We start from the raw sequence: 22,465 nt of genomic DNA, 5'->3' as shown, positions 1-22,465 counted from the left end.
AAAAGGCTCCTGGCTTTGACTGACAGACAAGTCATCTTAGAGAAACTTGTAAAGCAACAAGAACTGAAGTAGCTGTAGCCCAGGTGAAATCAATTAATTAAAGAACCAAAAAAAAAGGAAAATACCAGGCGAAGCTATGTACAAATGACTAAAGTTTTTTTAGTAAGTAGTTTGTCGGGATCTAAAGCACAAAAGCGCTGTTATGGTTCTGTAACCAATTAAATTTGTAAATATGTTGTGGAATTTCTACATATGTAACCAATTCTATTCCTACATCTTATGGCCTTTAATGCACGCATAATATACAATCGTTGTATATTACATATGTTCAGTTACGACTTACATTTAACTTTCTACTGGAAAAGTAGTAAGAGGATTTCTGAAGTCTCCTTGTTCCTGGTTTGAATTGAAAACTCAAGGCCCAGATCAGCAACTCCAAAATAGCGGCGCCAGCGCCATCTCGTGGTGATCCGGGAGGGATTCAGACCGGCCACAGTCAGATCACCGTTCTCAACGCAATCTCATGTCCAATAAATATATATTTATGTAACGACGTACGTAACGGTGATACAATCTGAATTGATTAAATATACAAACGCAGACATGTTAACAACAGTTTTAATACAATGAGAAATTTCATGTCTTAAACCTAGTAAAGATATGGGTCGGTGTAAAATGTTTTCTCTTTTGGAATAGTTGGATTAACTAATCCGAAGAGGAATCAAATTAAAGTACTTCTATAGTGATTAACTAAGAATAATATAATATATTCATTAGACGTTCAATGAGCACGGAAAATATTGAAATTGAGATCTACTGTTGAAATCGAGTTTTTTATTTGAAAGTTTAAAACATCGTACATTCTACGAGACCAGTTTGATAATCTCCCTGGTATCATGTCAGCAAATTACACTTCCAGCTTAACTGACTGAGGCGGCGGATTCTTTCTAGAGTGCTGATGTGACACAAATTTATGTTTTTTAATATCCTACACTGTCGATTTAAGTTGGAAGATACATATGGATTATGTAGAGGTAACATATTGGCTTTAAGTCTATTAACTTCATTTTCCAAATGTCATCCCAAAGAAAGGAGAGAGAAAATAGGGTTTCCATAAAAGATCATCCGAATCACCAATAATTCCCCTAGAGCATTTCCTTTACAGCTTGTGCTAACTTCGGATCATAGACACACATCAAAACAGCACAGGACCAAGCACAGGATCAACCAAGATCGAGATGGTTTCCCATCTGCTCTGGAAGCTGAATACTTAGTAACGGGTACTGAGATTCGATCATCACTAGATCTAATGTTGATTGTGTTTTTTCTAAATAATTAAAAGGAATTTGAAGCTCATTGTTATCTAACAGCTATAGTTAGGCTGTGCGGCATTTCAAATGCATTGTCGGTAGTAACACGCCGTGAACAAAAGCATCTGGTCGTGTAACCACCCACCCAGTCTTCGCCCGTTTTGGATTACGACTCAAACACGAGGAAATCTGCAGATGCTGGAAATTCAAGCTTGGATTACTCTCGCTCATTTCCTTCCAAAGCTCCGGGCGGATCTGATATTAGCAAAGAAATTACAGTGTATTCATTTATTTTTATTTCAACCTCACGCTATCTCTTTCCGTTCTGCAGCTCTTGTTCACATGACTATTTTGAAATGATAAATACCATTAATGTTGATTTTGGTTACAATCATTCCATTAAAGCGAAAGTCTATTTTATTAAATCAGTTTTTTTCAAAAATTTCTATCATATTGGCTTACCAATCTTTCTCCCACTTAGAATATCAAAATATTCGGATAAATGCCCGAAAGCTAAGGTGGGAACACATTCAGTTGCCAAAGGGCAACCCGTCGTCTTCGTCATCACACTGACCCCAAATGCAGGAAACTAAGGTGATAAGTAGCCTCAGAACAAGCGCCTTCATTGGCTGAGACCGTTGATAAGACACGGCCATATGTTCCTCAGCGGTGTTAAAAAGTTAATCATATATTGCGTGGAGATTAGTGTCACAACAGATTCCATTTATGTGATGCAGTGGGAAACTTGGGTTTTAATGCTGTTCTTATAAAAGAAGATAGAAAAACCGGAGGGGAGGAAGAAATCAATCTCTCCAAAAATAGAAAGTAGAATTGAAAGAAAATTATCGGGATAGTAGAGTATTTGATAGGCCATTTATTGATCACTAATTAGCAGCCAGATGTATTCTGATTTTTTTCTTTCCTATTCGTAAAGAAATTCTCCATGCAATATTAACTACAACCTTTGCTTAGCCGGCAATAAGCAAACTTCACTTTTGGCTATTCTGCCAGATCTACCATTCTGTGCAAATTTGAGATTCATAGCTGGAATTGGAACCACCTAACGCTGGGAAACTAAGTTTATTTATGCACGGCGCTTTTTTAATGTTATTTATAGGCAACGGTTCGGGAGTCTGCACTCTAATGAGATTATACGCTCAACAGAAATGAGTACTTTAATCTCTCTCAACCGGAGCACAGAGGTTTAAGAGACAGCTTTCATTTCAGTCCGAATTGAAGGGTGTTGCGCCAGGTCGGTTTCCCCGATGCACTGGAGCTTTGTGAAAAATGACGACAAGGACGATCATTTGCCTGGCGCTTTTGTTATTGCAGCATGTGCCCACCAACGGGACGTTTCAATCCACGCTGATGCTGGACATGGCTAAGATCCTGCTGGATAACTACTGCTTCCCAGAGAATTTAGTTGGGATGAAAGAGGCCATCAGGCAAGTCAATCAGAGTGGCGACATATTGCGTGTGAATGATCCGCAAAGTCTTGCGGCAATGTTGACCTCTGGTGTCCAGGGGGCCTTGAGCGACCCCCGACTACTAGTCACGTACGAACCCGGGACGACTCTCCCTGAACCGGTCAACCTCCCTCCCCCGAGCCCTGAGATACTCATGGTCTTGGTCCAAAATTCAATCAAATTCGAAATCTTGGAAAATAACATTGGCTACTTGAGAATTGATCATATTATCGAGGAGGACATCGTCAAAGTAGTTGGCCCGATTCTAGTGAACACGATTTGGAAATCCATGGTTAGCACCAGCGCGATGATCCTGGATCTCCGCTACAGCAGCAGCGGAAAGGTCTCCGGTATTCCTTTCATTATATCTTACTTCTGCGATGCAAACCCTGCGATACATATCGACTCTATCTATGACCGCCCGTCCAATACCACAAAGGATATATGGACCCTACCCGTTCTGTTGGGTGAAAGATACGACAAGCATAAAGACGTCCTGGTGCTTATTAGCAAGAACACCAATGGGGTAGCCGAGGACGTAGCGTACATCCTGAAGCAGTTAGACCGCGGCCTTTTGGTGGGGGAGCGGACGGCGGGAGGCTCGCTCAACGTTCAAAAGCTGCGCATTGGCTCGTCTGACTTCTTCATCACTGTTCCCCTCTCCAGGTCGGTCAGCCCCATCACCGGCCAGAGCTGGGAAGTGAACGGTGTGTTCCCCTGTGTACCGGTAAATGCAGACAGAGCCCTTGAGAAAGCCACCTCCATTCTGGCTGTAAGGAAAGAAATGCCCAATGTAATCCGGAAAGTCAACGAGCTGTTGGGCGCCCACTATTGCTTTGTAGATCAGGTACCATCCCTGGCCCTGCAAATTGCTAAAGTTGCTCGCTCGGCTGTAACTTCAGAACAAGACCTGGCAGCAAAACTTAACTACGAGCTTCAGACCATCTCCGAAGATCCTCGTCTAATGATTAGCGTAAAGTCAGAACCTCTGGTCACCACAGAACAGAGCCCATCCGAGGTCTTACCAACAGATGCCAATTACCTCCGGCAAATTGTAGACGCTGTGTTTCAGGTGCAAATCCTACCTGGCAATACGGGGTACTTGAAATTTGATGTGTTTCCTACTGAGTCGGCATTGACGAAACTGAAGCCTTACATAGTTGAGAAAGTGTGGGGCCCAATTCAGGACACGGACAATTTAATAATAGATCTTAGGCACAACGTAGGTGGCACTTCGGCCGCTGTGCCCGTGTTGCTGTCATACTTCCAAGACCGACACCCACCCGTTCGTCTGTACACCGTTTTCAACAGGCTGGACAACTCCACCAAAGAATATTTTACGCTTCCTGATTTGGATGGCAACTTCTATGGATCAAAAAAGGGCGTCTACGTGCTGACCAGCCACCGCACTGCCACAGCGGCCGAGGAGCTCGCCTACCTGATGCAGTCTCTAAGCAGGGCCACCGTGATTGGGGAGATCACATCCGGCACTCTTCTTCATTCCCAATCTTTTCACATAGAAAACACCAATTTGTTTATTACTGTCCCTTTCATAAACTTTATAGATAATAATGGGGAGAGTTGGCTGGGCGGTGGAGTTGTACCCGATGCCATAGTGTTGGCAGAAGAGGCGATAGACAAGGCGAAGGATGTTCTAAAGTTCCATGCTAAAGTGTTCAAGTTAGTGGAAGACACTGGGCATCTCCTGAATGTCCACTATGCCATTCCAGAAGTGGCCGCCAAGGTCAGTTCGCTGCTCAGATCAAAATGGTTGGATGGTTTATACCGCTCTGTTGTAGACTACGAGTCACTGGCTGCTCAGTTGACCTCCGACCTGAAGGAGACCTCTGGTGACCACCACTTCCACGTCTTCTATAGCGAGAGCGCGCCTGAGGTCCTAGACAGCCCCATTGGCAAAATCCCTTCCCCCGAGGAGCTCGACCACACAATTCAAGCCCTCTTCAAGGTTGAAGTGTTGCCAAAAAATATTGGGTATCTACGGTTTGATATGATGGCCGACGCAGAAATCATCGACGCTATTGTCCCACAGTTACTCGACCAAGTTTGGAACAAACTGGTCAATACAGACGTTCTGATTATTGACATGAGATACAACGTCGGTGGCTATTCAACTGCAATTCCGATTTTATGTTCTTACTTCTTTGACTCCGAACCTCTCCGTCACCTTTATACTGTGTTTACCCGCTCCACCTCGTCCACTTTGGAAGTATGGACACTACCCGAGGTACTTGGCCAAAGATACGCCTCCAATAAGGACATTTACATCCTAACGAGTCATATCACAGGTTCTGCCGCAGAGGCGTTCACCAGAGTAATGAAAGACCAGAACAGGGCAACAGTGGTCGGGGAGCCAACCATTGGAGGCGTCCTGTCCGTATCTACTTACCGGATAGGAGACAGCAACCTTTATGTTTCGATTCCAAATCAGGTGGCTGTAAGTGCTGTGACAGGAAAGGCTTGGAGCCTCTCTGGCACTGAACCGCATATTTTGGTCCAAGCCAGCGAAGCTATGGGTGTGGCCCTTGGCATCATAGATCTTCGAGCCAAGGTCCCAGGGATTGTGCGCACGGCCGGGAAGTTGGTGGCAGATAATTATGCATTTGCTGAAACCGGTGCCAAGGTAGCGAGGCTGATCGCCGACTTGATTCAAGACGGGAAGTACGATGTCATTAATTCCGAGGTGGAGTTGGCTCAGAAGTTGTCGGAGGACCTGCAGAAACTCTCCGGAGATAAACATCTCAGGGTAGCTTATATCCCAGACGATCTGAAGGACCATATCCCCAGTGTGGTCCCCATGCCGGTAGGATAACAGAAATTTTCTAACCCGAAATCCCAGGACATTGAGAAACAATCTACTGTTTTCGGCATTTGTGTCCATTAATTCCTCCTATTCCCTTTCCCCCAGATTCCACCTCCTGAGATGTTTGAAGACTTGATTAAATTTTCCTTCCAGACGAAAGTGTTTGAGAATGGTGTCGGCTACCTCCGTTTCGACATGTTCGGCGACATTGATTTGATTACCCAAGTGTCCGATCTAATGGCAGTTCACGTATGGAATAAGATCGCGCACACGATTGCACTAATTGTGGATCTGAGGTAATGCAAAGTTTAAAGTAAATGTATTATCAGTCTACGTATATATCACCTTGAGATTCGTTTTCTTTGCACTTGGTAACATTAATTGGTCGTGTGCAGTGTTATCTTCAATTCAAACCTGAATGGTCTGGCAGTGGAAATTATGCGCAAGATGGTGCGCTCGTAGAGTCAAACAATAGGGACAGTGTCCCACACATCAAAGTTGCTGCCTGGCCTGCTGCGTTCACCAGCAACTTTGATGTGTGTTGCTTGAATTTCCAGCATCTGCAGAATTCCTGTTGTTTGGGACAGTGTCCCTTCCACCCACTGAAGTCGCGCTGGATATCAAGCGCCCATTTGCACTATTCCTGCAAAATTCCAGTTTATTCTTCCCACATCCCCATTAACTCTCCTAACTTCTGACACTCACCTGCACACTCGGGGAAAGTTAACGTGGTCAGTTAACCTACCAACCCGCATATCATTGTTCACTGTCAACATTTGATGACGGTTCTATGTGGATCAGCGTTCAAATGGTTTTCAACTGTTGACTATGCAAGTTAATTCGACAACTCATGTTTCCTTCGTAGTGCAGTGTGTGTTTCAATCCCTGATCAATTTCCGGGTCTCAAAAGTATTTAAAACTAATCAAAATACTTTGCCAAACTTCAGTTTCCCGAGAGAATCTCATTAAGATGTGTAATGTAGTACGCATTAATTCCAAACAAACCAGTTAAAATGATCACTGAGACTAGTTAGTCTTTCAAAAGCTTGTATGCGGGAGACGAACTGAAGGTTTCCTCTGTCTTGTGGTGGAAGCATGTATCTCAGGTAGACTGTCTCCTGACAGCATTCTAAGCACTGAAAGGCCCTGTAAGTAACCAGAGTCATGTTAACAGCAGTTATAATGGGTGACTTCAATCTACATGTAGATTGGGTGAACCAAATTGGTAAAGGTGCTGAGGAAGAGGATTTCTTGGAATATATGCGGGATGGTTTTTTGAACCAACATGTCGAGGAACCAACTAGAGAGCAGGCTATTCTGGACTGGGTTTTGAGCAATGAGGAAGGGTTAATTAGCAATCTTGTCGTGAGAGGCCCCTTCGGTAAGAGTGACCATAATATGGTGGAATTCTTCATTAAGATGGAGAGTGACTTAGTTAATTCAAAAACAAAGGTTCTGAACTTAAAGAGGGGTAACTTTGAAGGTATGAGACGTGAATTAGCTAAGATAGACTGGCAAATGACACTTAAAGGATTGACGGTGGATATGCAATGGCAAGCATTTAAAGGTTGCATGGATGAACTACAACAATTGTTCATCCCAGTTTGGCAAAAGAATAAATCAAGGAAGGTAGTGCACCCATGGCTGACAAGAGAAATTAGGGACAGTATCAATTCCAAAGAAGAAGCATACAAATTAGCCAGAGAAAGTGGCTCACCTGAGGACTGGGAGAAATTCAGAGTTCAGCAGCGGAGGACAAAGGGCTTAATTAGGAAGGGGAAAAAAGATTATGAGAGAAAACTGGCAGGAAACATAAAAACGGACTGTAAAAGCTTTTATAGATATGTAAAAAGGAAAAGACTGGTAAAGACAAATGTAGGTCCCCTGCAGACAGAAACAGGCGAATTGATTATGGGGAGCAAGGACATGGCAGACCAATTGAATAATTACTTTGGTTCTGTCTTCACTAAGGAGGACATAAATAATCTTCCAGAAATAGTAGGGGACAGAGGGTCCAGTGAGATGGAGGAACTGAGCGAAATACATGTTAGTAGGGAAGTGGTGTTAGGTAAATTGAAGGGATTGAAGGCAGATAAATCCCCAGGGCCAGATGGTCTGCATCCCAGGGTGCTTAAGGAAGTAGCCCAAGAAATAGTGGATGCATTAGTGATAATTTTTCAAAACTCGTTAGATTCTGGACTAGTTCCTGAGGATTGGAGGGTGGCTAATATAACTCCACTTTTTAAAAAAGGAGGGAGAGAGAAACCGGGGAATTATAGACCGGTTAGCCTAACGTCGGTGGTGGGGAAACTGCTGGAGTCAGTTATCAAGGATGTGATAACAGCACATTTGGAAAGCGGTGAAATCATCGGACAAAGTCAGCATGGATTTGTGAAAGGAAAATCATGTCTGACGAATCTCATAGAATTTTTTGAGGATGTAACTAGTAGAGTGGATAGGGGAGAACCAGTGGATGTGGTATATTTGGATTTTCAGAAGGCTTTTGACAAGGTCCCACACAGGAGATTAGTGTGCAAACTTAAAGCACACGGTATTGGGGGTAAGGTATTGGTGTGGGTGGAGAGTTGGCTAGCAGACAGGAAGCAAAGAGTGGGAATAAACGGGACCTTTTCAGAATGGCAGGCAGTGACTAGTGGGGTACCGCAAGGCTCAGTGCTGGGACCCCAGTTGTTTACAATATATATTAATGACTTGGATGAGGGAATTAAATGCAGCATCTCCAAGTTTGCGGATGACACGAAGCTGGGTGGCAGTGTTAGCTGTGAGGAGGATGCTAAGAGGATGCAGGGTGACTTGGATAAGTTGGGTGAGTGGGCAAATTCATGGCAGATGCAATTTAATGTGGATAAATGTGAAGTTATCCACTTTGGTGGCAAAAATAGGAAAACAGATTATTATCTGAATGGTGGCCGATTAGGAAAAGGGGAGGTGCAATGAGACCTGGGTGTCATTATACACCAGTCATTGAAAGTGGGCATGTGAAAAAGCAGGCGGTGAAAAAGGCAAATGGTATGCTGGCATTTATAGCGAGAGGATTCGAGTACAGGAGCAGGGAGGTACTACTGCAGTTGTACAAGGCCTTGGTGAGACCACACCTGGAGTATTGTGTGCAGTTTTGGTCCCCTAATCTGAGGAAAGACATCCTTGCCATAGAGGGAGTACAAAGAAGGTTCACCAGGTTGATTCCTGGGATGGCAGGACTTTCATATGAAGAAAGACTGGATGAACTAGGCTTGTGCCGGTTGGAATTTAGAAGATTGAGGGGGGATCTGATTGAAACGTATAAGATCCTAAAGGGATTGGACAGGCTAGATGCAGGACGATTGTTCCCGATGTTGGGGAAGTCCAGAACGAGGGGCCACAGTTTGAGGATAGAGGGGAAGCCTTTTAGGACTGAGATTAGGAAAAACTTCTTCACACAGAGAGTGGTGAATCTGTGGAATTCTCTGCCACAGGAAACAGTTGAGGCCAGTTCATTGGCTGTATTTAAGAGGGAGTTAGATATGGCCCTTGTGGCTACGGGGGTCAGGGGGTATGGAGGGAAGGCTGGGGCTGGGTTCTGAGTTGGATGATCAGCCATGATCATAATAAATGACGGTACAGGCTCGAAGGGCCAAATGGCCTACTCCTGCACCTATTTTCTATGTTTCTATGTTTCTATGTTAAGATCCAATAGCTGCAATGAGTTTTATTCCAATGCTTCCAAATGCAAGGTACACAGCTAAGCTTTTTTGGAGAGTTCCTGTACAAGAACTGATAGGGGACAAATAAGGAGAGGTCGCACATCAACAGTTGGATTTACATCCCAACCTGTGAAGATCTATATCCTGAATTGAATGGAAACCGTACCTGCTTAGTCACTTAAGCCCATCACCTCTACTGGGGCATACAGAAGCTCGCCAGAGTCCTCTATCCTGGGTCAGACTTTCAAATTGTGCCCAGGAGTCTTCTAGGCTACGATCCTTCCTCTCCCAGGAATGAGGACTTAGTCTTGGCGTTCTCTGTGATTTTTCACAGACTGACGTTTCTAACCCCATTCCCAACCCTTCTCCTTTCGCAGCCGGGCTTGGTACTGTCTATGGCGGAGTTGAACGGAAGCCATCTCGGGTCGTAAATGTCAGAACTGGAATTGGGACTGATTTATTACTGTCACGTGTGCCTAGTGATCGTAGAAAGTTTGTTTTTGTTTGCTTATCATTGAGGAAACAACTCCAACAGCGACTGACAAAAATCTATGCTCTGAATTAAAATAACAATTTTAATTCGTCTTGATATTCAGCTTCAATAATTACTGTATAAGGAAACTGAGATAATAAATATTTATTGCAATATCCGATCGAGGTGAATCAAAGCATTCCAGGGCTCCTGACTGGGTTTCGGTGTTTTTTTTTCTCAGAGTATCTTTGTTTTCCAACTGGATGAAAGCATTCTCCATTGGGTACCTGTGATTGAGCAGCATAAAATGGCTTTGAGACGGTCACCATCTTTCCCAAGAGATTAGGCAAAATCCACCAACTACGCCTAGTTTGGCAGTTTCTTGGCAATTTATCCACGTTCCCTTATGGTTGGCTAATGTAGTAAGTGGGAGATAGCAATGTCGATTTAAAAACAATGGAGGGCGCTGTTGAGGTTAGAACAGCAGCAGATCATTGAGGCAGAGGCAGATTTGCATCATTGCCATCACAGACTTAGACAAGACTGAGAAAACCTTCAGTCCGTCTCCCGCAAAGCTACAGTCGCCGAGTATGACTGCTGGCGTGCTTATACCCCACACGGCAAGTTGTTGCATTATTTATTAGCAACGTGTATCGCCCTGATTTTAGAAACTGCTGCGAGGGGTCTAAAACCTGATTCTGCGTGTAGAATCCGAACTATCAAATTCAGTTACTGAAGATAACGAATCAGGCTTGTTATAGATCTCCGGGATTTCATTTCATTTCCGATCAAGACTATGTTATCAAACGCTGGTATTTCACTTTTAATGCTTAGGAATTATCCCGATGTTTGGAAAAAAGGGCAAATCCATGAATTTCCTAAAGCCATATATTACCGTTTTCCTATTACGACAATGAGTCCAAATTTTGACGAACGACATAAGCAAGCCAATTCTATACAATCAGGCCGAATCTTTGGGTTATCACGTCATCTGCTCAAGTTTTGTTTTTTATTTAGAGATACAGACCGCAATAGGTCCTTCGAGATGCACCGCCCAGCAACCCCCGACATGCCCGATTTTACCCTAACCTACTCACTGTACAATTTACAATGACCACTTAACCTACCCGGTAGGTCTTTGCACTGTGGGAGGAAACCGGATGAGCCGGTGAAAATCCACGCATTCCACGGAGGCACGTACGGAGACGCTTTACAGAGGACGCCGGGATTGAACTCCCATTTCCGATGCCCCGTACGCTACTGAGACGCTACGTCTTATTTCCTTTGGGGGGGGGGGGGAGTATTTACTACTAATAGTGAACTGGAGCAAGTGTGCAGAATTCAACTAATTTTTCCCTAATTATCCAATAGAATGACGTAATAATTCTAATTCTTGATCCGTTAAAACATTGGGAAGGCGGGGTTGAGGTAGTCGTAGCTCTTGAAAGACAACAAATAAGTTCTGATTTTGAACATCCACAAAATACTGGAGGAATTCTGGGTTCGGGCAGCATTTATGGAGAAGAATAAATATTCGACGTTTCGGGCCGAGATCTTCATCTGGACTAGAAAGGAAGGGAGCAGAAGCCAGTATGAGAAGGTGCGGGGAGGGGGAAGCGTATAAACTAGCAGGTGGTAGATGAGGGGAATGTGAGTGGGAGAAGGAAAATTGAAGTAAGAAGCGGGGCAAGATAGATGGAAGATTAAAGGGCTGAAGAAGAAGGTAGCTAACAGGAGATGTCAGTGGACCATGGAAGAAAGGGAAGATGGAGGGGAACCAGAGGAAGGTGGTGGTCAGGCGAGGAGAAGATGGGGGAGGGGGAAGAGGAACCAGAACGATGAAAGAAAAGAGAGGGGAATGGGAAGAAATGGGCGGAAGTTAGAGAAATCGATGTTCATGCTATCAGGTTGTAATATGAGGTGTTGCTCCTCCAACCTGAGTTTGGCCTCGTCATTGTGGTTGAATTAGGCCATGGACAGACATATCAGAATAGAACAGGAAGTCAAATTGAAATGGATAGCCACGGGGAGTTCCTGTCTTTCTACGGCGGATAGTGCAAAGATACTCGGCAAAACAATTTTGTTATTGAAAACCAGTTAAAAAAAACCACCGTGAGGACAGAAGAGTGGTGGCTTGTTGATGGAGATGGAAGAGTGGAGAACTGATGTTCAGATGGACCGCCGGAACAATAAAATGCCGGAGGAACTCAACGGGTCAGGCAACATCTGGATGGCTTCAGTCCAGATGAAAATTCTCGCCCCAGAACGACGAATGTCCATTTCTCTCCGTCGTTGCTGCCTGACCCGCTAAACTCCTTCGGCGTCGTGTTCGTTGTAGTAGATTTTAATGCTCCATTGAGTGAATGGATGGGTCTTGACATTGGAGCAACACGAATGTCAAAGCCTCCTAGAACTATACTGCGATGGTAAGTAACAGATTAGTTCTTCACACGTGTTTAAATTAATTCTGGGTCTTGCCTAATTTGCTCGTGTCCCCTCTGCCCCCCCCCACCTTAGTGTATAGTTGTTTACAAGCTTAACGAATGCAAACACGTTATGTTTGGCCTAGGAACAACATTGGAGGGCCCACCTCTTCTATCCCAACCCTGTGCTCCTATTTCTTTGACGATGGGAACCCGGTGCTCCTAGATACTGTTTACAATAGACCTATTGACACAACCTACGAAATATGGACTGTTCCTTGGTCAGCAGGTAAGAATAGAAGACAGCATCTGCTTCATTGTACATTCTCAGTCATAATCCCGCCTGATTACGGTGTTATTCATTTTGTCAAGGGAAGCGATATGGTTCTAACCGGGAGCTAATTGTCCTCACAAGCAACGTCACTTCGGGAGCAGCGGAACAATTCGCCTTCGTGATGAAAAGAGTGGGAAGAGCTCTCATCGTCGGCGAGTTGACGAGTGGCGGATGTCACCCTCCACAAACCTACCATGTAGACGACACCGACCTCTACCTGACTATGCCGACCATCAGGTCGTCCAGTCTCGGTGGAACCTCCTGGGAAGGAGCCGGAGTCGTACCTCACATCAACGTCCCCGCTTCCACAGCGCTGGAGACAGCCAAGGAGATCCTGAGAAGCCATTTGCACGGACGTACCTGACTTACTCCTCTGGAGATTCACAGCGTATAATTGTTGCTAATTGCTTCCTGAATAGAATGCCTAGAGTTGGGAGTAGAAGGAGTAAAATCTCAGTGTAGAGACTACAAGCGCGCTTTAAATAGGAGTGTATTCTCATGTCTCAGTTGATGTCGCTCGGAGTGAAATAACGGGTCTCCACTGCCTGTCTGGTTGTGTGACATTTTGGACATTTTTGGCACCGTTAGTTGCCCTCGTTTTGTTTGCCTTGTTTGCACTTGTCTAAGACACTTATTTTCTTGCATTTTATGTAATTGTTTTTAGATTGGTCTCTATTTACTTTTTCATAGTTTGCTCCAACGCCCATTATCTGAAATATAGGACAATGCTTCAGATAAACGGAGTAACCTTACTTCAAGGGCACTCTGCCAACCGGCTTCCAATTACGAAAAAAATAGCAGAACGTTTTCCGAAAGCAAGGCTCTCGGAAGTCACCGCTGTCTCTTTCAATACAACTTTGATCGATTTTAGACTACTGTCTGTGGTTCATTTTATTGGCTATATGGATATCAGTTATAGGTCTAAGCAACTTGCTATTTAACTCTGGAAATCTCCTTGTATACCGAGGCCTAAAGTAAATTATATTACCCATAATTTCAGGTAAGACATGAACGAGCCAAAAAAAATCGCTTTAATAACCTTAAGGTTTGAGAAAACATTGGCACAATTGATCCCTTTGGTGGGATGTGATGGAGAACTCCCCCGGCCTGTTTAGGTATACTGTATATCACTATTTCATCTAAGGCAGGTGACCCTGAATTTGGTTTGAGAGTAAATTGCACTCTTTTGAAATGAATTCTGGCAGAAATGAACTGAAATTATATTACTTCTGGTACCAACTCAAACTCAATGTGTGTAGTCCCTGAGAAGGAAGACTGACGCTTCAAGACTTCCCTGTGGAATTAAATGAAGTGATTTGTAACTAAGGATTGCTACTTTCAGATCGTTGCACATGATTATGCTAAAGTAAAGTGGTATTCTACAAAGAGGAGCCTAAAATAAAATCCTTAATACATATCCAAAACGATTTGTAGGGGTGTGAGAGGAAACACTTCTAATTGTCTCGGTATATAAGTAATATCAAAACTATTTATTTGTTTTAAAAATTGTAGAGAAAGAATAGTTTGACTAAAATGTAAGTGGCATTAATTGCACCTTCTGTATAATCACACCCTTCCTTCAATATGGTGACCGCAACTGTGCGCGGTAAACAGAAGCCTGACCGGGGTTGGCACCGTTTTACCGTAACCTCACTGCTCTTAGAATGTGGCCTGCTGGTATTTTTATCGTCCATTTGAGAAACAACTAGAAAAAAAAGCATTATCATCTTTACATATTGTCCTACGGCAGAGAATGAAGCCTTTCGGTCTGTCAAGTCCTTGCCGGCTCTCAGTTCAATATGAATCCCATTGCCCCTTTCTGACCCCACCCACACTAGCTGTAGTTAATCATCCCACCAATCAGCAGGTCTTTTGAGATGCGGGGGGGCGGGTGGAGGGAGGGGACATGCAGTTACAGGGAAAACGTGCAAATTCCACACAAGCAACATGGGTCAGTAAGTCCAACATTTTTGTGCCAGAACACTGCAAAGAGTACTCCGGGTAACAATCTATAGACAATAACCTCACACATAAAACAATGCGGGAAACTACGTACAAGTGGACCAAAATGAATAAAATAATAATATGCATCTGAAGGTTGGCATAATTAATCCCCTCAGTAATAAATTATTAACCAAATAGTTAACACCTCCGGCCTGACTGACGGCTGACTTCTTATATGAGAAGGTGTGCATAGAACTGAACAGCGCGACTCTGACATTTGGAATTTAAGATGGGGCTTCGAGTATCCAAATAATCGTATGCTTGTGTAAATATTATTTAATTGCACTTGTCTTCTTATTTAGTGGCGAAAATTGCATTTGTTAAATCTATTTTCTTCCTTTCGAATTAAGTTTTTTTTTGTCGGAAAAATCTTTCCCGATAAACTTCTCAAACCAGTAACATTAAAGCATTCGTCAATCAGTTTGCAATATTCACAGCGGTCTTTCCTCAAGGTGGGTGTAAGTGACGTTTTAACAAATACTGTATAGAAGGAACAATACACGTTTCAAATCGGTGATCTTTGGTTTCAAGTTTTGACTGTTCAACAATTCGGAATTCTATTTTCTATCATTTCGCAATATAGTTATAGGTTCGCTGAGACAAACAGCAGAAGAACCGATCCCATGGCAATTGACCATATACATTAATCCTATTTACCATCATCGCGTTCGCAGCCTTCTGAGCCTTGTGACTCTCTCGCTCGTCCAGACACTTTTAAAATGTTATGAGATATTTGCCTCTGGCATCCATCCGGACGGGGTGCTCCCGAATCCAACCACCGCCCTGATGATTTCTTCATATTCGCGTCTCCCTTATCCTCCTTCCACCTCGCATATTGATTTCCATTCTAACAGGCGCCACTTTAAACACCGTGCGTTATTTCGTGTTAGGGGGAATAACTTCTAGCATTCGCAGGCGGGTAGCAGGATACTTTAGCTGAAGAATCACCACTCTGCTTAAATTCTGTTCTGCTCAACTTCCCCAGATCGACGTTAGTCTCTGCTAAACCGGTGGAGTTTGCTCCTCAGCCCCTAAAATGCTAACAATCTAAATCAGTTTTATCTGGGTTAGATGCCCTCAGCACACTCTCGGACACCATCTTCTCCCCAAACCACAGTAAACCTCCGTGAACTTAATACTGTAAAATATAGCGCAGAAATCGATTTGGAAGCCGTACCGTTAGGTGTAGCTATTGTTGAATCCTATCGACTAAACCAATGTATGCTGTGCATCCGGAAACAGATCACTGTCCGCTCACCTTCTGCCGGCTAATAGTGACGTGCTGTACCATTTCGCATTTCACTGCTAAACAATATCGCAGTTCACTCGCTACCAGACAGCGTCGCAATGAAGCGAATGGCTTCTTTCAACAAGGAAAGATTTCAAGCAGTTAGTATAATCTCAGAGTGAGCGTCAATTATTTGTGCGAAGTAGTTGACCAGATAATTACGCTTACGTCGACTGTTTACCCTTTCCCATAGATGCTGCCTGACACGTTGAGTTCCACCATCATTTTGTGTATGTAACTAATTTTGGGGTGGAAAAAACTGGACATCGTCACCGTTTTGTCTTTTTGTCACTTACTAACTTTCCTAAATGCATTGACATGGGATGTGAAAAGCACCATATAAATGCAGTTTATTACCTTTTGATAGGTCCAGTTTGAATTCTGGTCTGGTTACCCAATGTTGAATTGACTCTTGGGTGTAACAATTGATATAACTTTTTTTTTCAGTCTTGACTTTTCGATTAATCTTTAATTCAAAGGTGCTGATTTGAAGCTGCGAACCCTCTGAGTCCGAAGCCACTCTCACCATTTCTAGCTAATCTATTCCACCATTTCAGCGCTTCTAACGCTGTTTGATGATTACCCCAGTAGACTGGAATGGAAACAAATCAGCAGTTCCTTACTAAATGGAGGAACAGGTCGGAAGGGACAAGTGGCCGTGTCCTGCCTCAAATTCGTATAGTCGTGTGTGATACAGGCTATCGACCGCTTCACATGTTCCGATGTTCAGCGGTGTGAGCTCTCGCCATTTATACTAGCTACGGGAATATAAAGCTATAATTTGATTTTTTTTCCAAATAGAAATCTCTCAATACTTGTTCCTTGAACTGTGGTTCATGTAGCTACACAAAATATAGAACAGCAACATCTGTGAATAACTGAACAGCAGATCACAAGAAATCTCCTCAAACCTAGAAATAATTTCAAATTCTGGGAGAACATACTACTTCTAAAACGGTTACAGCCGTAACTTGTTAACAGAGTTAACATTCATACAGTACTACGGGGTAAAAAAAAATCTCAGTTTAATATGGAGCTCCTTATTACTGAAATCTGGAAAATATATAACGAGAACTAATGAATCACATTCAGACTGTCATTCATATCTGATACTTGAACACGTCAGATATGCAAATATCCTGGAAAAAAAAACTTTAACTTAATCTGCAAAACAAAAAAGCTCACAACACCAAACGCCAATAGTTTTGCTGCTCCGCTCGCCTTTGGTATGATTGACAGATATAGAGTTGTCTTTAATTAATGCATGGACGGACTGTCTGATGGTCCTGTCACTCATGCTTATCTTAATTCAGACACATCGGTAGCGTAGCCTTTACTGTACAGAAGTACTTTGTCCTGACGCAGAGTTTCCACCCGAAACGTCAACAGTTCCTTCCCTCACAGATGCTGCTCGACCCTTGGAGTACCTTCGGCAGATTGTTTGCTGCTAGCATTTTTAACTAGCTACCCAAACATTTTGTTTTATTCACCCGTCGTGGAGTAGTGTATGAATTAGATTATTTTTCAAGTCATGCTTTGAACGCAATCATGAATCTTTTCAAATAGATGCACATTAGTCTGGTGTAGCAATAGTTTTTTTTAAATCTCTCCAACTTGCGCTTACATGATATGAAACTATAATTCGAGACAAAAAATGCATTGTGACAAGTTAATTGAAGTTCGGCACAGATTTTCCGCAAAATTAATTATCAAACAGAAATAATTATACAGGTTGAAGGTCGTTGTATCAACTGCAAGAATCCATGTTCGTTACTCTAAGTTTACAAAGATTCAAAAGCAGGAATTTGTTATCATGGATGGTCCATGGGGTGCACAGTTAATTCATTGCCAGATCAAACCGATTATCCTACAAGTACAACCTTTAATGTCAATGGTACCTTTACATAACTCTAATATATCTTATTGCCTAAATAGATTGCAAATTTGTTTATTTTTTTATATTTAAGACTGCTTCTCCCTCCTGCTGTAATATTGCCCGTGAGACGAGCTCACTCTCTTCTGCAGTGAAAACAGTTTCTTAAGGAATTCCATCCCAGCTTCTTCTGGTCATACTGTCAGGAAGCCTTTAAAATTCACTCCCTTCAGTTTTAATCCACAACTCAATTGTGAGATGTCATGTGTCGGGATAGATGATGGCGCTCTCTAAAAAACTCGTTACATATCGGGCACGTCAACTTTTCCTCTCGCCTTCTCTTGTTCAAGTAGTCGGTTGCGTACTCTTTTTTGTGGTGAGACCTCATGTGAAACACCAGGTCTGAAGTCATTCGAAAGGACGCGTTGCACTTGGCGCACCAGTTCTGAGCAGAAACCCCAAAGGACGTGTAGGACGGCGGGAGCAGCGTCAGCGAGGACGTGGATTGGAGTTGAACGCCGAGCGGTTTTGGCCACATGTCAGAGGGGTATAAAAGCGGGCTGCCGGTTGCAACACTTGCGTGTAATATGTGAGAATTGCCAAGATCCGTGCTAACAGATTTAGAGTTTAGCAAATTAGTGGGACCCAGGAGATGACTGGTAGCGGTAGAATCAGATAAATCCCCGGTGACCTCAGCAGTAGCATGGCTCAGAAGCAAAGCGTTCCCTTCCCCGGTTCGTCTGCAGGGCTGACAGAATGCACTCTTCTGCTCATCTGCTCTAACACCAGACGGTAAAACTGAGGAGAAGGCGCTGCCATGGGAACTGATAACCACCTCTGTTCTTGCACCCACCTTCCTGGTCAGGTCAGGGGTTTCATCTTTAGCACTGCCTTCTAATTTTTCAGCTTTGGCCTTTTCACGCTGTCGACGAACCTCAGTAAATGCACTTGCTTTATGCTCCGATGAATCCTTCTTCAATAAATACTTATCAGAACTAAGTTTCCAAACAGAAACCGCAAGCGTCGGGAAAACACTTGGCTCATCTTTAGAAATTCCGTTCTGGACGCACACCAGGTTATTTGTTTTCTCCAATAAGACCGTTTTCCTGCTTTTGTTGTCCTCTACACCTTCTAGTTTCCGCTTGTTGGGGTGCTTTTCGGAGGGCGGCCGTTCCTCGTCCTGTGCCATTGATTTCTTCTTAGAATGTTCCAAGTCATGGGCGATCCTATGAAAGTTGGTCACTTTGCTCTTATCTTTGAGCTCAGCATTCTTGGAAGGATCTTTAAAAAGGCCACTGTGACCAAAGCCAAGGGTCTGAAAATCTCGCCAGAGATAATCCTTCCTCTTCCCGCAAAAGAATCGAACGTGGGCCAGATATGGATTTTCATACTTCAGTTCCTGGCCACAGTCCGTGCATCTGAATGCTGCCGAAAATAATAAAAACAAATTAACATCTCATTTTGAATGTGCTACTGCAGTAATATTCATTTACCGAATGAAATAAAATCTGTTCTTTAAGATTTGTCACATGTATATAAAAAGATACATCGAAATGATCATTTGCGCTAACGGCCAATACAGTCCGAGGATATGCTCGGGCAACCCACAAGTGTGGCCAAGGTTTCCTGCGATAACGTCACATGCCCACTAAGCCAAACCGGAGGTCTTTTGAATATGGGGGGGGGGTGGAAATGGAGCACCTGGTGGAAACCCACCCGGTCAGGGGGAAAACCCCTTACATATTGCAGCGGGAACTGAACCCACATCTCCCGACAACTGGATCTGTAAAGCGTTTCTCTAACCGCGAGACCACCGTGCCCCATTCCTTGCATGCATATTCCGCTTTTCAGACCCCAAGAACAGCTTTATGGCTAATATTGAAGTACAGCCACTGTTCCAGTATGGGAATTCCAGCAGCCAGTTTGCACAATCCTGCAAATACGAATAACGAAAACAGCAGATACGAGTACATTTTAGTGGCATTGCTTAATGAGTAAACATCACTATTGTATCATTTCTTAATGCATGCAATACTAAATGACAATAAAAGAGGACTGCGTGTCCTCATAATCTAATCTAGTCTAATCTAATCACTAGCCCTTCAGGAAGAACGGCAAACTCCTACAAAATAATTCCATGACTTTTTAAAGGCGATCATAAATAGAGCACTAAATTATCGGGGTCAAGTCATGTTTTCAAGTCTCTGGAGAGATGATACGAACCCCCTCCCTTCTGACTTAGAAAAGATCAACAAATTCAATGTTCTTGGTTACAGCTCAATAAAATATGAGATACTTTTTCTATTTTGTTCTATTTTGCAAAAATATGCGATCTTTTCTATTTTTGTTCGATTTTTGCTGTTCTGTCAAAAACAGGGAATTCTGTCAAAACAGGTGGCGGCCACAATATGGGTTTAGTTGCTATATTTGAGATCCAAGTATTTATTATTCTAGGTCTTCATTTCTAGGCTGTTGACATGTAAATCAAAGAACAATTAAAATACACAGTGGGGGTAGAAATAAAGTAATTTAAGAGCATTGTTAACTCTGAGGTATTCGGGATAAATATTTCCTGCTAATCCTCGCACGTGGACACGAACTGATAATAACGTTATGGTGCATTTTACGTAGGACTTTAATATGATTGTGGTTTAATGGATAGCTATCTAGGAGCGGCAAGTCCTCCGCGAAATGGGAGAAAATGGGGCAATTACAAGTACTCAAATCTAACACCAAGCCCACCTAAGATGATCTCATTTTTCTGGCAGCACCGTCACGTTAACAATGCTATCCTAACAGACAAATTCATAATCGAGAAGTTGCATTAAATAATATGATACGAAAGAAAGTTCCTTGAAATAGTGTGACGTATTGCCATGTTTAACTCAATGACGTAAGCAAGGTGGCATCTACTTATGAGGAAGACTTCTTTTAAACTCTCCAGCCATGCCCTTCAACCCAAATATCAGTGTATCTAATTCTATAAAGTGTGGCTTATCCATTCTCGCGTGATTTGCAGAGACCAATCGGTGCTAAATTGTTCGATTTTGGTTTGTGTCAGTTCTCCTTGTAATCTGATGTGAGATTTGCCAGATCTCCTCCTGATTTATTGTAGCAATCGTATGTAGTTGGGATGTAGGATACTTAATTTCATTATGTTGCTCTAAAAATCCGTTTTGAGAGTATTTTCCAAAAAAAAAATTTAAAAGTCTGATTTCAAGTTATAGGCCTTTCTAACGATTATGGGTTATTTAATTTCGCTTTTCATTTTGGGGCCCTACTTATGGAAGTCAATCTGAACAAAGTCGCTTTTGGCTTTTATCTGAACTCAAACTGATGACGGTAAACTGCATTATTCTTTCTTTCACTTTGGCTGCCGTTAACCTAAAGCTTTGCGTGGTGTCCGGGTTACTCACTGTTTGAGCCAGTACGAGTTTTGATATCAGTGAAGCCGAGGAGCGTGGAGAGTTCGTTGTCGTACCACACGAAGAGCTCCTCGTCCTTTCTAATCCTCCGCGTAGAGCGATAATATAGTTGTCCGCTCTTCAGATAAGCCTCCAGGTTCTGCTCCTTGGTGTTGTTCGCCGCTTGTACCAGCCGCAACCAAGACAACCCATCCGTGGAGCTATTCAACGCAGTTACATCCACCTGCACGGAAGAAAGCTTTCAATCAATCACTGAAAAATTCAGGTCAGACTCTGTAAATACATTATCAATTTTCCATGATCCAAATTCATGAAGGTGTCAATTTAATACAAAATATCTTTCACTTTATTTTGACATTCTTCTGATATGCCATCCAATTTTCATTTGGAGACAACCACTATGATTTTGACTTTTACATAAATCTCTTCCAAATTTTGATTTAACAATATTGTAATAATTATAAAAATAGATTTTTTAATCTTAAACTTTGGCAAGACAGTTAATTCGTATAGTTGGGCTGTGGTTTGACGTTCCTTCTAGTGTCATAGACAATTAGCTCCCAACGTGAATTTTTTAAGATTCGAGTCGTGTTGGATTAGAGGGCACTTACCCGGAACACATAGGGTACACATCTCCGATCTGAAGACTTCAAGGCAATGAACGCGATTGTGTCGTAAAAGTTGTTCTGGAGGATGCAGGGACCGAAAACAGCATCTTCAGGGATCTCCCGGGTTATGTGCACACTTGTTAATATGTCAGTGAAGTGATGTTGCAGAAATTTATTGTCACCTGTCCATAGCCCCTTAGAGAAAGGGGTAAGTTCCATAATTTACCTGTGACATACAAGATAAAACGGGTTAATTCCTCTAATTTCGTGGTGCATGTGGGATTATACTTGTCACTTAAGACGTTTAGGTGGGTAGGAGTAAGAAATATCTACTTCGCCCAAATAAGAACTTCAACTTATTCACATGAAACGATTAATTAGAACCAGCATCTTTTCGAAATATCGCATCCGTAAGTTTTATTATGCGGTGTACTCCTATTTTACAACAGATGATTACCGAGCTTGTAACCTGCGAAAGAACAGGATGCTACATATTTCATTCTTGGTTCAAAAAAACAAGTTTATACAACTATTCAAGCCATGACAGCTGAAATCCGAACTTCCCAAAATCCGTTTATAAAATGTTATTTTTTTTATCAATAACGCTTATTGTGTTGGCCCATTTACTAATTCATCTTAATTTATTCCGTTCCTAATCTCCATCAATCATTACCGCAGAAATTTAACCATAAGTGAATCGTTGGTGCAAAACTACTGTTAAGAAATAAGTTCAAGTT

The 22,465-nt window shown here is 42.7% G+C and overlaps 2 protein-coding genes across 2 annotated transcripts; one reads left to right on the top strand and one right to left on the bottom strand.

Moving 5' to 3' along the window:
- Positions 1 to 2,597: 2,597 nt before the first annotated feature.
- irbpl (interphotoreceptor retinoid-binding protein like) lies at positions 2,598 to 12,894 on the top strand. Its single transcript, XM_072282978.1, has 4 exons — positions 2,598 to 5,597; positions 5,703 to 5,893; positions 12,343 to 12,485; positions 12,569 to 12,894. The coding sequence occupies exons 1-4, from the start codon at positions 2,598 to 2,600 to the stop codon at positions 12,892 to 12,894; spliced, it is 3,660 nt and encodes a 1,219-aa protein (XP_072139079.1).
- A 5,048-nt stretch (positions 12,895 to 17,942) lies between these two features.
- On the bottom strand, positions 17,943 to 21,947 carry znf488 (zinc finger protein 488). Its single transcript, XM_072282976.1, has 3 exons — positions 21,732 to 21,947; positions 21,112 to 21,343; positions 17,943 to 19,120 (listed from the first exon to the last, which is right to left on the bottom strand). The coding sequence occupies exons 1-3, from the start codon at positions 21,945 to 21,947 to the stop codon at positions 17,943 to 17,945; spliced, it is 1,626 nt and encodes a 541-aa protein (XP_072139077.1).
- Positions 21,948 to 22,465: the final 518 nt, after the last annotated feature.

The sequence above is a fragment of the Mobula birostris genome, chromosome 18, assembly GCF_030028105.1.
Source record: "Mobula birostris isolate sMobBir1 chromosome 18, sMobBir1.hap1, whole genome shotgun sequence".
In the NCBI taxonomy this organism is placed as follows: Eukaryota; Metazoa; Chordata; class Chondrichthyes; order Myliobatiformes; family Myliobatidae; genus Mobula; species Mobula birostris.
Note: the sequence above shows the minus strand (reverse complement) of the source record. Positions and strands in the feature narration are given on the sequence as shown.

What these genes read in the sequence shown, in the direction of transcription:
- znf488 (XM_072282976.1), bottom strand. Translation starts at nt 21,947, where the DNA reads ATGGAACTTACCCCTTTCTCTAAGGGGCTATGGACAGGTGACAATAAA. An exon ending in GTGTACCCTATGTGTTCCGG is followed by an intron (nt 21,344 to 21,731) that starts GTAAGTGCCCTC and finishes TCTTCCGTGCAG; the next exon opens with GTGGATGTAACTGCGTTGAA. An exon ending in AACTCGTACTGGCTCAAACA is followed by an intron (nt 19,121 to 21,111) that starts GTGAGTAACCCG and finishes TATTTTCGGCAG; the next exon opens with CATTCAGATGCACGGACTGT.
- irbpl (XM_072282978.1), top strand. Translation starts at nt 2,598, where the DNA reads ATGACGACAAGGACGATCATTTGCCTGGCGCTTTTGTTATTGCAGCAT. An exon ending in CCAGTGTGGTCCCCATGCCG is followed by an intron (nt 5,598 to 5,702) that starts GTAGGATAACAG and finishes CCTTTCCCCCAG; the next exon opens with ATTCCACCTCCTGAGATGTT. An exon ending in GACTGTTCCTTGGTCAGCAG is followed by an intron (nt 12,486 to 12,568) that starts GTAAGAATAGAA and finishes CATTTTGTCAAG; the next exon opens with GGAAGCGATATGGTTCTAAC.